The sequence below is a fragment of the Euleptes europaea genome, chromosome 21 (assembly GCF_029931775.1).
Source record: "Euleptes europaea isolate rEulEur1 chromosome 21, rEulEur1.hap1, whole genome shotgun sequence".
Lineage (NCBI taxonomy): Eukaryota > Metazoa > Chordata > Lepidosauria > Squamata > Sphaerodactylidae > Euleptes > Euleptes europaea.
Window position 1 is genome coordinate 1,790,871 of NC_079332.1, and position 15,543 is coordinate 1,806,413.

At 51.6% G+C, this 15,543-nt stretch overlaps 1 protein-coding gene across 1 annotated transcript; it reads left to right on the forward strand.

The window, feature by feature from the left end:
• Positions 1–506: 506 nt before the first annotated feature.
• Positions 507–15,266, forward strand: C1QTNF8 (C1q and TNF related 8). The gene is made up of 3 exons (XM_056866556.1): positions 507–629; positions 13,676–13,913; positions 14,719–15,266. The coding sequence occupies exons 1-3, from the start codon at positions 507–509 to the stop codon at positions 15,264–15,266; spliced, it is 909 nt and encodes a 302-aa protein (XP_056722534.1).
• The last annotated feature ends 277 nt before the right edge of the window (positions 15,267–15,543 follow it).

Genomic DNA, 15,543 nt, shown 5'->3' on the forward strand with positions numbered 1-15,543 from the left:
GCGTTCCGGATCAAACCAGGAGCCCAACGTTATTAGGCCTGTCGTATTTTTTTTCCTTCGTCGTCACCCTGTAGGGTAGGCTAGATTACAGGGAAGGGCCCTGGCTCGGTGGTAGAGCCTCTGCTTGGCATGCGGAAGGTCCCAGGTTCAATCCCCAGTGGCATCTCCAGTTAAAGGGACTTTTGGCAAGTAGGTGATGTGAAAGACCTCTGTGCCTGAGACCCTGGAGAGCTGCTGCCGTTCTGAGTAGACAATACTGACTTTGATGGACCGAGGGTCTGGTTCAGTATAAGGCAGCTTCATATGTTCATCACAGGAGAGAGCACAATCAAGGTAGCGTTATCTAGTGAACTTCCTGGCTGTGCCAGGATTTGAACCTGGGTCTCGCTTTGAAAGTGGTAAGAGTAATAAGGGCAAGGTGTCTGGCGGCCAATTTGCCAGCGACCGAGCATGACGTAGGGTGGCAGTCCTATCGATAAACGGGTCGTAAGGATTTAAGTCGGAAAATGAAAACAGTGAATATTCCAGGGGCCGATGAACGCGAGAAGCAATTTTTTTGCGAGCTGATGAGCTTCATGCGGCCCCGGCTGCATCGGAGCAATCAGGCCCAGCGCCGGCTGGGTCGCCGAGTGAAGAGGCATTGATTTCCATTTCCTCCATAAATTCCATTTGATAGCACGGAGGCAGACGTATGCGGCGGTTTCTATAGTAACCCGCAAAAAAAGCATCTCTCTTAACAAGATTCTTCAGCGGTCCGCCAACGTTTGGCCTGGCCTGCGATTCTCTCTCTCAGCCGTCGGCCTGGCTGACTGTTTTGGCTGGGAAGGCACTGGAAAACAGTAGCTCGGAAACATGGGGCGTGTAGTTCCGCGGGAGAGGCACTGTGGGGCATTGCCTGCTGAGAAGAGGTGGCTTTGACGGAGGGTTGCCAACCTCCAGGTGGAACCTGGAAATCTCCTAGTATTACAGCGCATCTCCAAACTACAGAGATCAGTCCCCCTGAAGAAAATGGCTGCTTTGAAGGGTGCTTTCTATGGCATTATACCCCACTGAGGTCCCTGTCCTCTAGGGTTGCCAGGTCCCTCTTTGCCACCGGCGGGAGGCTTTTGGGGTGAAGCCTGAGGAGGGTGGGGTTTGGGGAGGGGCGGGAATTCAATGCCATAGAGTCCAATTGCCAAAGCGGCCCTTTTCTCCAGGTGAACTGATCTCTATCGGCTGGAGATCAGTCGTGGTAGCAGAAGATCTCCAGCTACTACCTGGAGGTTGGCAACCCTACTGTCCTTCTAACCCCTCCCAACAGGCTCCGCCTCCAAATCGCCAGGAATTACCCAATATAGAGTTGGAAATTCTAGTGCCACCACACCATTAGGTCAACACCCAATGGCCAAAGCATAAAATACAAGCCATCTGGGTAGCTGAAATCAACATGAATTCATGCTAAGAAAAAACATTCCAACTGGAATTTCCCAACCCATAGTTGGAAACGCTCTGAGGACTGGGCAGGATTTGGATGCAGAGTATGGAGAGGAGAAATACGAGGGCACCCCCCCATGGTTGCCAACCTCCAGGTAATGTTATACCAAAAAATCAGCACGAGGGCTCTGCTTTTAAACATAAGATTATATTCACCAATTACCAGTTGCAAGTTTCCCTTATTTGCAACTGGTAACTGGTGAATATAATCTTATGTTTAAAAGCAGAGCCCTCGTGCTGATTTTTTGGTATAACTGTGGTTAATACAGCATAGATCCATTGTTTACATCAACCTCCAGGTAATAGCAGGAGATCTCCTGCTATTACAACCAATCTCCAGCCAATAGAGATCAGTTCACCTGGAGAAAATGGCCGCTTTGGCAATTGGACTCTATGGCATTGAAGTCCCTCCCCTCCCCAAACCCCGCCCTCTTCAGGCTCCCCCCCACAAACTACCCTACCCACCCCACACACACACCGGTTTCCCTCTTGGTGAGTGTGGGGGAATCCATTGCTCTCTGCCTCATCTTCTCGCTAGGGAGCAATCAAACCACCATTAAAACAAAGACCCACAACCAAATTTTCTTCCATGAGTTGGGCCTCCGTCTCTCTCTCTCTCTCTCCAGTGCATGTGGGGCAGCCCTTTTCCAGCGGGGCATTTGAGTCCTCATCTCTGGGGCTGACTCTTTCGTTTCCTGGCATGCGCAAGTTCCTAATCTGACCTGGTTTCTTTGTGTTCCTTTCCCCTCTTTTTCAAAACAGGGCTTGTTCAGAGAGCTATTATCCTTAATGATATAATTGGTTCTTTTAGTGAAGGTTTCTGGGGGGGGGGGGTGTTTGGTTTTTTAGGAAGCTGGATGTTGCTGCTAATTAATATGCCCCCAATTCTGCAAGTTACTGAGAATTGTGGTAAAACCGGAAACCATTTAGCATTAGACCTCATAATGGAGGGAGCCGACTTTGCGTAGGAAGCTGGCTAGATCAAACCCCAAATGCTGTAATTATCCGGGTGCGGAACCGGCTCTCAAAGGGAGTTACTCCAAGAACAGGGAAAACATCAACAGTTGAAACGGAGGGTGATTCCTGAGAGAATTCAGCCGCCTTGCCTGAATTGCCCCAGAATGTGAAAAATGCCGTTGGCAAAATTACAAAATAGGTACATCCCCTGGACACACCGGTACCTCTATTTTTTTTTCTATTTTCTTCAATCACCTTTCCCCCCCACAGGGGATCCAAAGCAGCCAGGATCGTTCTCCTCTCCTCCAATTTATCTTCACAACAACCCCTGTGAGGGTGGTTAGGCTTACAGTGTTTCACCCACCCAGCAAGCTTCTGGGTGGAGTATGGATTTGAACCTGGGTCTCCCAGGTCCCACTCCGACACTTTCACCCCTACACCACACCGGCTCTGTTCACGTTCAAGAGAAGGTTGAGGGGTGACATGATAGCCATGTTTAAATATTTGAAGGGATGCCATGTTGATGAGGGAACTAGCTCGTTCTCGGTTGCTTCAGAGACTAGGACACGGAGTAATAGATTTAAACTAAGAGAAAAGCGATTCCACCTAAACGTTAGGAAGAACTTTCTGACGGTGAGGTCTGTTTGACGGTGGAATGCGCTGCCTCGGGGTGGTGGAGTCCCCGTCTTTGGAGGCCTTTAAGCAGAGGTTGGATGGCCATCTGTCGGGAGCGCTTTGATTGTGGGATCCTGCATGGCAGGGGGTTGGGCTGGATGGCCCTTGTCGTCTCTTCCAACCTTGTGGGATTTTGTGGGATTTTTTTGTATGTGTTCCAATAATCCCAGCGCACTGAGGTCACAAATGCCGCCAGTGTATGTGCCCACGGGAATCTCACCCCACTGGGCACTACAAAAACAAAAAAGGACTTCCATCCGAGAGGAACGATCTGATGCCATTCTGGCCTCCGCTTGAATGCGGTGTGATCAGATGACTGGAATCCAGGGACGGCGCAGATCCGCCTGATAAGAATTCTAATAAAGCATTACACGCGGACACGTTAATTGCTGGATCAGAACGCAAAACTACAATGTCCTTCAGCTAGGTGAAGGTTAGGCGTGCTCCGAGGGAGACGCCAGAGGAGCCGCGCTGCCCAGCGCATGCCCGTACTCTGTGCCATGGAAAGATTATGCAGAACGGCCCAAGGAACAGGCAGGGGAAAAGTCTCTTGCACGGCGAGAGCTTTGGTTACGAGGGAGACGCCGGTGGGCGAAGGAACAAAGATCAGCGGCGTGGAGAAATGAATGGAGAGTCACGCCTGTTTGCCTGCTTTCGCGGGCTCCGTCCACAGTCTGAGGACAATCGGATTGCCGGGCCGGAATGCAAATAAGGGGGCCGCTTAGAAGCGGGGCTGGGGGGGCCTCACCCAGAGCAACTGATCCTCCCCACTTTAAAATATTCTTAAAAAACAAAACAAGCTTCTTAATTTGTTGCATTTGAATTTGAAGAAACAAAAAGGAAAATGTCTGATTTAAAACCAGTGGCCGCTGAGGCTCTCCTCCCCACCCCTAAAAGAAGACGCACCAACCAGTTCTGCCAACTTTGGGGGATTTTTCCAGGATCCCCACCATTAGACTTTCAATCTGTAGTCTTCAACCCATGGATTTGGGACCCTCAGGTGGATCGCGGTGCGCCCACAGAGCCACTGTTTCTTCTTCTGCCTTTTGGAAGGGCCTCCTCCTAGTGCGCATGCGCAATCAAGAGCGCCATGGCTCTTGTCTCCCTCTGCATCAACATGGAGAACAGTGTAGCAGCATGGCGGTGTGGGGAGATCACTCAGCAGAAAAGAGGACTCCTCCATAGTTCTGACCGCCGACTTCTCCCTCACTACTGCAGTGTGCCTCGTGGTGCACGGCTTGTGTTTCTGGCCCCCGGCTCTTTTGGTCTGCCTCCCACAACCCTGGCCTTGAGCCCAGAGAGGTTACAGGACTGGGTCCTCCTCTTCCTCTTCCATGACTCTGATGTCACCCGACTTCCTATCTATCACCTTCTCCCATCTCAGTTGGCCCCGTGCTCAGCGGATCCCAAGATTGAAGATTGTTGCTTGAATGGATCCTGATTGTACCACTCGGAGAACCGTGGCCCATGAACACACGAAGCTGCCATCTACTGAATCAGACCCTCGGTCCATCAAAGTCAGTATTGTCTACTCTGACCGGCAGCGGCTCTCCAGGGTCTCAGGCAGAGGCCTTTCACATCACCTACCTGCCTAGTCCCTTTAACTGGAGATGCCGGGGATTGAACCTGGGACCTTCTGCATGCCAAGCAGATGCTCTACCACTGAGCCACGGGCCCTCCTTTAAGCAGCGGGAAGCTTAAAAGGGCCACTAAGAGGAGTGATGGTTTATGTTAAGAGAAATGCTTGTCATAAGTGGCTGAGATCTTGAACGCACCTCTTCGTGTTCAAGCCATGGGTTGCAGAAGCTAACAATTAAGAGGTACTAAAAGGCTCCTACTTGAGAGGGAAGAGCCAAGTCCAGAGCCTTGCCAGGACTGGGGCCCCATTGATGCAGCCGATAGAATGGGGCAACCAGGTGCGGCGGACTTTTGAAGTGCAGAAGTCTGAGTTTTGCTAGTGCTCCAGCCTCCAGGAGATCATCTCTAACCCAATCTTTGTCTGGAGAACTCTTTGCTGAACCCGCTACAAACAGGACAGTGAAGCCCCCCCAGGGGTGTCCACCTGCTGGCATTGGTCTCCAAATACGCAATGTTGTTGATAAACGCGGGCTGACCAGCGGAGTTGGCCATCGATGTGGTTTCCAAAGCATGTGGTTTCCAAAGCAGTGCGCACCCGTGTGTCGAAGCCAAGCTGTGCATAGCAGGAGGTCCCAGGTAGGAAGCCGTCGGGATGTTCTCCGGTCCAGAGGTTACTCCGTCAAGTGTATAATTAATTACAACCCAGCAGTGACTCATTTATCCTGCTAGCCCGAGCCATGAATCTCGGGATTTTAATTCTGTACTAAAAGATCTCAGCTTTATATTCTATTGCCTGGATTCCCTTTCTGTTGCAAGAAGAAGAAGAGTTGGTTTTTATATGCCAACTTTCTCTACCACTTAGGGAGACTCAAATTGGCTTACAACCACCTTCTCTTCCCCTCCCCACAACAGACACCCTGTGAGGTAGGTGGAACTGAGAGGGTGTGACTAGCCCAAGGTCACCCAGCTGACTTTATGTGTAGGAGCGGGAAAACCAATCCAGTTCACCAGATTAGTTTCCGCTGCTCACGTGGAGGAGTGGGGAATCAAACCCGGTTCTCCAGATCAGAGTCCACTGCTCCAAACCACCGCTCTTAACCACTACACCACGCTTGCTCACCACAATTAAATGCAAGCGGGCTTGGGTATTGTTGGTGATGCAGGCGGCAGTAGCGGAGGATGAGTTGGCTTGCAGTGTCTGTCCCTACACAAGGGACACACACTGCAAGGCCCCAAGGCTCTGGAATGATTTTTTTAATATATTGCAAGCCTCTGGCCCCAGGGAACTTGCAATATAGATTTCAACAGCCAAGAGTGACGATACAGAGAGAGCTTTTTCTGCATGCGAAACGGGACGCCATATTTCCAGTTCATCTTGAGCTGTGCCGGGGCGTAGCTCCTATTGCGGGCTGACAGCTCACCCCGTGAGCATTTCAACTTGTCTCGGGGTTGGCATCCCCCCCCCCCCACTTCCCAGATGGTTTAGGCAGCTGATTGGGAAGCCTGGGCCACGGCCTCATTTCCTTGGCCAGAGTTGGAAACTTCCACCCAGACAGTGAGGATGTTCTTAGAGCAGTGTTCCCCCACACCAAAATGAATGGATACCCTCCCCCCGTGGTGGAATGCATGAAAAACATGCCTTCCTTTGGCAGAAAAATCTCCCGACCTTTTGCTAGCTAGTGGCCTACATAGGAGTTAAGAAGAAGAAGGAGAGTTGGTTTTTATATGCCGACTTTCTCTACCACTTAAGGGAGAATCAAACCGACTTACAATCACCTTCCCTTCCCCTCCCCACAACAGGCACCCTGTGAGGTAGGTGGGGCTGAGAGAGCTCTAAGAGAGCTGTGACTAGCCCAAGGACACCCAGCTGGCTTCATGTGGAGGAGAGGGGAAACCAATCCAGTTCACCAGATTAGCCTCCGCCGCTCATGTGGAGGAGTGGGGCATCAAACCCGGTTCTCCAGATCAGAGTCCACCGCTCCAAACCACCGCTCTTAACCACTACACCACGCTGGCTCTAACCTGTCTGACTCTCTCTCTCTCTCTTTCTGTCTGTCTGTCTTGCTTGCTTTCAGAAAGCAAACTCTCTTTGTGCAAACAGGCTTTTTTTGGAATTTGCTGGGGAACAGCATGCCCCAAACTGGGATTTTGTTCCACAACACACATACCCAACCCCTCCCTGGCCCCAGCAGGTCCTCCCAGCCACACAGTACCAGTCCACTGTGCCGTCTCAAGCAGTTCCCTTCCTTGAACACAGGGCTTATTCACAGAGCGCAGCTTTCTCGGCAAGGCCGCCAGCGTTGCTGTTTAATTTGGAGGGCGTGTGGCACAGCAAGGGGCTGGTGCCTCACGAGGAGGACAGAGTCGGCGTGCGCCGAATTGCAACGGCTACCGACCGCCTAAACCCTCTTGGTTCTCTCCTTCCGGAATTGTGAAGCTCGCCAAGTTTTCTCCGAAGGGTGCCTGCTCGCAATGCGGCCTGCTCGCCCTTCGTCTCGAAACCGTTGGAGCCGTCCGCTCCAAACCGTCTGCTCTGAAACCTGGTAAATAGAACCCCAGCAGAGTGGGCCCAGAGATAAGGAGGCCAAAGATATAGGCATGGCCGTGGTTGTCCACACGGCAACTGTTTTCAGTTCAGCTCCATTCTTCTCTCTTTCCCCCTAAAGCGTGTTGTTTTCTGTTGCCCCAGAAGGTCGGACCAGAACCAACGAGTTGAAATTAACTCAAAAGAGTTTCCATCTAGACATTAGGAAGAACTTTCTAACAATCAGAGCGGTTCCTCGGTGGAAAAGGCGTCCTCAGGAGGTGGTGAGCTCTCCTTCCCTGGAGGTTTTTAACTAGAGGTTAGATGGCCATCTGTCAGCAATGCTGATTCTATGACCTTTGGCATCTTGGCCATCTTCTGGGCATGGAGTAGGGGTCACTGGGTGTGTGTGGGGTGGGGAGGTAGTTGGGAATTTCCTGCATTGTGACAGGGGTTGGACTGGATGACCCTGGTGGTCCCTTCCAGCTCTATGATTCTGTGTTATTCAGGCTACCCTACAGACTATGAAGCCTATGGCGCGTGCCAAGCAAGCACTGAGACTACCTGGATATTTTGGGGGGCGGAGCCTGAGGAGAGCAGGGTTTGGGGAGGGGAGGGACTTCAATGTCATAGAGTCCAATAGCCAAAGCGGCCATTTTCTCCACGTGAACCGATCTCTATCGGCTGGAGATCAGTTGTAAATAGCAGGAGATCTCCAGCCACCGCCCGGAGGTTGGTAACCTGAGACACTGAGCCCCTCTCCCCAAAGCAATAATGTGAACGTACCCCACTGTCCCCCAACTCCAGTACCACCCTCAAGGCAAAGGCCCTCTGAGAAGTCTTCTCCCAAATCCTGTAACTGGAGATGCTGGGGATTGAAACTGGGACCATCTAAGCCCTTGGGCATGTCCTCTTTCCATGCTGATCTGAACAGTGGCGTACAGTCAGAAAGCTAATGTCCTCGCAAAAGGCTCAGATATCTGTAGATCACATTATTCAGCTTTTTTGGAAGCTTTCGCTCCAGACAACATTGAGGAGCAGGCAGGGATGACTTTTGCCCTCAGATGATCCCGACTCTCCCCAAGGAAAATCAACGCCGCGTGTTTCCCATTTTCCACCATCTGCCTGGACTCAGGGAGAGATAGTTTGACGAAAATCTCGCTTCCACCGCCGCCTTTAAGTTAGCCTAAGCCGATGCCAAGGAGGCCAAATTTGGGGTGTGAGCAGATGTCCCAGGGAGGTCTCCCGCAAGCAGCCTGCCCTGTCCGACCGCCGAGTTTCATAAGCGGTTGGGCTGAAGTTTCCTTTGGATGCCAGGAAGGCAGCTGCTTCAGCAAAAATAAAAAACACCAACCCTGCCAGACCTAACCTATCCCTGAACGAACAAGAGGCTTCTCAGACCATGAGGCACGGACGCTGAGAAACCCCGGCACGGACGCTGAGAAGAACGAGGGTTTTTTTTGAAGGCGGAGGTAAGTCAAAAGTGAGCCATGTTAGCTTCGGAAGAGCCAGATGCAGGCAGACCCTGCCCCACCCTGAAACGTAAGCCCGGGCCAGGAAATTGGTATATGGAGAGAAAACAACCCTAGTTTTGCTAGGGACGTTTTCAGGGCAGGGCGGCCCTTTTGAGAGAGGAAAACGCTCCAGGCACCCATCCCTTATTTGAGTGTTTAATCTGTCAGCCCTCAAGGCAGTAGGGCAGGGATCGGTGAAATATATAACTCGAGGGCCAAATGTGACTTGTGAGGGAAACGAATAGGAGGTCTTTAAAAAAGGAAAGGAAAGATTGCGGTTGAGTGGGGTGCTGGAATTGCCAGGATGTGAAAGGGGTGGCAGGCAAAGATGTTGGGCTGCGTCACTTCCACTATGCAAACGGGCTTTCTGATTCTGGTTCTTTGTGGATTTCTTGCTTTGAATTTTGACATTGTTTGCTTCTTTCTCTCTAAAAGGTTGCTGACTCTGGAGGGTAATGATTGTGGGGTGGCGGGGAGCACCTACCCTGAGCGCAGTCATCCTCCGGCTCTCAAGTTGGCAGGTGTGAGAGAGGAAGGCAATTGGGTCGGTGTCTTCTCTTCCCATCTCCTCAAGGGTCAAGAGGATGCCCTTGTTTGGCATAGGCCCCCTTCTGCTCAGCACCGGCGCCCTGGCTAGATACCCCTTTTTCTGATGGGTTGCCCTTCCTGCTGCCAGGCAGACACAAATCTCTTGCTCTTAGCATCGCTGAGCCATTGGGTGTTGGGTTCATACCTCCCTCTGCTTGTCTTGGCCATATTCCCAGGTGCCAGGGTGGTTTGACAGGGTTTAAGGATCAGTGCCAGGCCGCTCATCTAACAGCAGGAAAATCCCAGCCTCTGTCAGGCGGGGAAGCAGTCCTCTCAGCTGCTCCGGGAAAGGATCTGCTTCCGTCTCTCCCTGGAGGGATGCCTGGAGCTATTGACGGATGCTATGGAATCTGCTAGTGAGAAGTTCACAAGTTTCCTAGGCTGAGATGGATTATGGGGGTGGGTGGGTTGGGGGGCTGGGTGGAAGCTCATCTAGTGAGACAGCTTGCCAGTTCCTTTTTATGCTACATTTCTACTTGCAGGGAGCTCCTTTTTTATACATCTTCATGAATGCGATCCTGCCCAGCCCATTCTGCTGCCCCTGGGGAGATGTAACCCTCCTCCTCTCTGCTGGAGAGAGAGAGAGGAGAAAATTCTTTGCAGCCCTGAAAGCGACATGAAAGCTAGTGGGTTTCCCGTGCCAGGAACATCCGTGCAATGGAAAGAGCTCTGCTGGTCTCATTCAACTTGTCCAGATGATGACTCATCTCTTCTCTGCAGCCCGGCAGGGTTGTTACGAATTCTTCCGGCGTTTCTGTAACTTCTCTTGTTTGGCTTTTGCACGTAATGTCTGAGCACAGCTGAATCACAACCGTGGCTGCCATACACAGCCTGGTCATTTGGGAGGAGGGTCGCCAACCTCTTTGTTAACCTCTGCTCCTGTGCCTTCGGCCACAGCTGTCTTACAGGTGTTAAGTCAGCAATAATGCTTCTCTTCCTGCTGTGAAAAGGGTCGCCGGTTTCTGCAGACGCAAGAGCATGCCAAGGCACCTTTTCACGGTCAGTTGGCGACCACGTTTGGAAAGAGGTCAGTTTGCGTTAGGGCTGCCAAACTCCAGGTGGGGCCTGGAGATCTCCCGGAATTACCACTGATCTCCAGATTAGAGATCAGATCAGTTCCCCTGAGGAAACTGAAGGGTGGAGACTCTATGGCACTGTACCCCACATAGGGCTCCCCTTCCCCATATTCTCTCCAGGTTCCACCCCTAAATCTGTAAGAATTTCCTAATCTGGAACTGGCAACCCTGGTTTGTGTAGCACTCTCATCCATGTGGGCTGCCTTCTGGGGAGAATATATTTCCTTCCCCCGCAAGAATGTAAAAGCCTTCTCAGTAGGGTTGCCAACCTCCAGGTCCTAGCTGGAGATATCCCGCTATTACAACTGATCTCCAGCCGATAGAGATCAGTTCACCTGGAGAAAATGGCCGCTTTGGCCATTGGACTCTATGGCATTGAAGTCCCTCCGCCCCCCCAAAACCTTCCACTGGTGGCAAAGAGGGGACCTGGCAACTCTACTTCTCAGAGGCCTTTTCCCGAACCCCATACAGCCGGCAGGGAAATTCAGGACACTGCATGAGTTCATGAACTCAGCAGCTCCCACCCTGAGCAGATGTTTTCTCTGCCCGGACGGCCTCTCGTGAATGTGTAAGAGAAACCACGCTTCCTAATTCTGAGTATCGTCGCCACTGTGGCGACAGGGGGGGAAAAAGCCAAGGTCCCTACAGCGAAGGAGTTCATAGCGGGTGAGAAGGCAGGATGCTTCATATGTAAAGGATTTGGGTTTGCATATAATGGGGGCCCAGAGAAGCCCTGCAGGTCTCTGAGTTATTTGTATTAATGATGTTTGTTCAGCTGGCCTTTTAAGGCAGGCTAATGTCTTTGGGCGGCACAGGCCAGGCAAAGGAAGTTGGCTTCTCAGACCAGCCTGATGCCCTTATCAAGCATCGTGCGTGGAAGGAGAAAGCGACAACCCTTTGAGGCTCCTTTTAGGCAGCAGGAGAAAGGCACTGTGGCATAGCGGTCACAGACTAGGACCTTGGAGAGCCAGGTTCGAATCCCTGCTCTGACATGGACGCTGACTGGGGGGACTTTGAGCCAGACGTACATTCTTAGCCTGATCTACCTCACAGGGTTGTTGTGAGGATAAAAATGGAGGATAGGAGAATGACGTACGCCACTTTGGGGGAAAAGGCAGGGTATAAATGAAGTAAATAAATAAGGTTGGGTAACATTTAAATCTCGAACGGACCTTTTATACGAGCTCCGTAACTAAGAACAAAGTCAATGCACATTTTAAAAAATCAGAAATCCTGGCTTGCTTTCAGAGCACATCAGTTAGGGTTGCCAACCTCCAGGTACTAGCTGGAGATCTCCTGCTATTACAACTGAATCTCCAGCCAACAGAGATCAGTTCACCTGGAGAAAACGGCTGCTTTGGCAATCGGACTCTATGGCATTGAAGTCCTTCCCCTCCCCAAACCCTGCCCTTCTCAGGCTCCCCCCAAAAAACCTCCCGCCAGTGGCGAAGAGGGACCTGGCAACATCACGGAGTTTGGGGAAAAGGAATTGAAAGGGTCCGGACTCTAAACGCAGGCGAGGGGACCCAGGAATTTCTCATAATGGTTTTGAACTAACCGCCTCTGGAGCCATGCAAGTTGGCTAATGAGCCAGGAAGGCGGAGAGCGGGCTTTTTCATTTCTTTGCTGCCCACAGATCAATAAATCCCAACCAGAGACCTTCAGGGAGACTTCCTCCCCCCCCCCCCAAGCAGGAGATGTTCTTTCTTCTCCAGTGCAGCCTGGCAGGCCAAAAGAAAAGCGATTCTCCACATTTCTGGCTTCTCTTATACCCTGACTTTCTCTAGTAGTAAAAAAGGGCAAGAGTCCAGTAGCACCTTAAAGACTAACAAAAATATTAGTCTTTAAAGACTTTGTTAGTCTTTAAGGTGCTACTGGACTCTTGCCCTTTTCTACTACCGCAGACAGACGAACACGGCTACCCACTGTGAATTATCTTCATGGAAAACCCAACTTTCTCTGCGTCTCTCCATTGACACACTGTGACAGGTGAGCCAATAAGAATTTGATCAGCTTTGGCGGTTTTCAGGCGCCCTGGCCTTGCGGTGTGCGCGCAGTGCTCTCATACCAGTGGCCGCAACAGATAAATAAATATCCGGCATGAGGATGTGCTCCTCTATCAAGAGCCTTTGACAAGCATCGTATCCGTGGCTGTGACCCGAATGGCAGAGCTGAGAGGTGCTTGTTAAAGTCTTCAGCGGACTAGGAGTCTGTTGCGACTGTGGAGAAAATGAGTTTTGTCTGGATTTGGGCTTTTTTTTGGGGGGGGGGGAAAGAGCTTAGGACATTCTGTTAAGGACACGTAGCGCTGAACTCAGTTCAAGCTAATGTGATTTAAGCCAGTCAAAATCCATTTATCTGCAGATGTTTACAAAAAATTTCCACCCTGGAGCTCTGGGAGGCATACAGGGTCCCTCCCCTCATACATGTTACCCTCACAACAACCCTGTGAGGTACGTTAGGCTGAGGCACGTGACTGGCCCAGGGTCACCCACAAATCTTCCATGGCGGAGGAGGGATTTGAACCTGTGTCTCCTAGATACCCGTCTTGGACTCTATCCACCATACCACCCTGGCTCCCGGATGTATGCACTTTTAAAGGGGAGGGGCCATGGCTCAGTTTGTAGAGCATCTGCTCAGCATGTAGAAGATCCCAGGTTCAATCCCCAGCATCTCCAGTTAAAAAGGGACGAGGCAAATAGGTGATGTGAAAGACCCCTGCCTGAGACCCTGGAGAGCCGCTGCTGGTCTCAGTAGACAATACTGACTTTGATGGACTGAGGGTCTCATTCAGTAGAAGGCAGCTTCATGTGCTCATGTGTTCAAAGCTTTGGCCTTTTTCTTTTTTGCTGTTATTGGATTTGGGTCTTGTTTTTCTGAAATGTAAAGAGATCTAGCCATACCTCCGTAGAGTATTATCTACAACTCAACCCACACTGCAGACAAATATTGCAGATCGATGTACGGGTCCATAGGAGAATCCCCAGAACAAAAAAAACTACGTAATGCTAGGACCAATCAAAATGTTCCCAAACTGTGCCAGCTTTTGAGTTCCTCAGAACTCTTCATCAGTGGAGTGTGAATGTTCAGTGCTGACCCCCACCCTCCAAAGTAGATGTTTCAGAGCATAATGGGCGAACCCCAGCCAACAGCTTGTAGAGTCTTAAAAAGGAATATAGCACATGTCCCCAACCTTTTTCTGAGCCTCTGGGCGCCTTTGGAATTCCGACACAGGGTGGCAGCGCGATCTTTAGCAGTGTCTTCTGTCCTTGTCTCTCTTGTCCCGCCAGGCCAAGATGCGTGCCATCCTTCTGGCGTTCTTCTTGATCTCTTCTCTGCAAGCCAGCCTCCTGCCGGGAGGAAAGGCCTCACCATGGAGGGAGACTCGGAAGGGTTCTTGCGTACAATGCTGTGACTCCACAGGGCAGCCAGCCTCAACCACTTCTTCCCGATACATCCGGATGACCAGCGACTCTGCCTATTCGCTGCCCAAAGTCCGGCCCACGATCGACATCACGATCTTGAAAGGTGAGCGGGCGGCCCGTCCCCCATCTAGGAACTGGTTCCCCCCTCCTCCAAATTGGGCCCACTTCACCCATGCATGTTCCCACTGAAATGTGCATGTACAAATGTAAGGGAGACCACAGGGAAGACTTTCATATGGCCCACAATCACCCCAAGCACGAGGCTTTTCCGTGGAGTGTATTGGATCCAGCTAGAAGTGTCAAGGTTGGAGGAAGCAGGGACTCACAAGGGATGTGTGAACTGGGATCAAATTTGTGCCCTGATGAATTGATAGAAGAGGAAGAGTTGGTTTTTATATGCCGACTTTCTCTACCACTTAAGGCAGAATCAAACCGGCTTACAATCGCCCTCCCTTCCCCTCCCCACAACAGACACCCTGTGAGGTAGGTGGGGCTGAGAGAGCTCAAAGAGAGCTGTGACTAGCCCAAGGTCACCCAGCTGGCTTCGTGTGGAGGAGTGGGGGAAACAAATCCAGTTCACCAGATTAGCCTCCACCGCTCATGTGGAGGGGTGGGGAATCAAACCCGATTCTCCAGATCAGAGTCCGCCACTCCAAACCACTGCTCTTAACCACTACACCACACTGGCTGGTTGTGTTTTCTCAGTAGAGTCAAAAGGGCAGTCTGCACATGCCCAGTGGCACTCCCCTCTTCATTACTATTCCCCGAGTCCCGCAGCGGCGTCCTAGCACTGAAAACCCGATCCAAGGCTATGGCGTGCTGCGAGTGGAACTTCGGTCCCAGCCAGACACCCATAGCGATCGTCAAAGATAAGTCCCCCCCCCCCGCACTTCTCTTTGCATCCCCAGGTGAAAAAGGTGAAACGGGGTCCACGGGGCTATCAGGGCCCGAGGGCAAAGCTGGACAGCCGGGCCTGCGGGGTTTAAACGGCTGGAAAGGGCAGAAGGGTCAGCTCGGCCCGCCGGGCCACTCCTGCAAGCAATACTACGTGGCCTTTTCGGTGGGCCGCCGCAAGCCCCTCCACAGCTCCGACTACTACCAGCACGTCACCTTCGACACTGAGTTCGTCAACCTCTACAAGCACTTCAACATGTTCACAGGGAAGTTCTTCTGCTACGTGGCCGGGGTCTACTTCTTCAGCCTCAACGTCCACACCTGGAACTATAAGGAGACGTACCTCCACATCATGAGGAACGACACCCAGGCCGCCATCTTGTACTCGCAGCCCAGCGAACGGAGCATCATGCAGAGCCAGAGCCTTATGCTGGACCTCCGGGAAGGGGACGAGGTGTGGGTGCGCATGTTCAAGAGGGAGAGGGAGAACGCCATCTACAGCGAAGAATCGGACATCTACATCATCTTCAACGGGCATTTAATTAAGCCGGCCGTAGAATGAACGGCCTTCGGATCGAAGCCGCGGTCGCCGAGGGATGTTCTTCAGATGTTGCAGGTCTGCGGCAGCAGATGCAAAGCTGCTTGCCTACACGGCATCCAAGAGACACTTGGTAGGGCTACCGTAGAGCAAATGGCCTTATGCTTGCACCCTTAACTGGTACTGGGGTGAACGTCCCCGAGTCCTGATTTCTAGTACCGAAAGCCTCCTAGTTAAGAAACCTGCCTCTGAATGTGGAGTTGCCATTCAGCCACTGGTGGAGCTACCCTCCACGAATTCA

Bases quoted from the DNA above. Each gene is read 5' to 3' on its own strand.
- C1QTNF8 (XM_056866556.1), top strand. From the start codon at position 507: ATGAAAACAGTGAATATTCCAGGGGCCGATGAACGCGAGAAGCAATTT. The intron at 630-13,675 runs GTGAAGAGGCAT...TTGTCCCGCCAG, and splicing joins AGCGCCGGCTGGGTCGCCGA to GCCAAGATGCGTGCCATCCT. The intron at 13,914-14,718 runs GTGAGCGGGCGG...TTGCATCCCCAG, and splicing joins CGACATCACGATCTTGAAAG to GTGAAAAAGGTGAAACGGGG.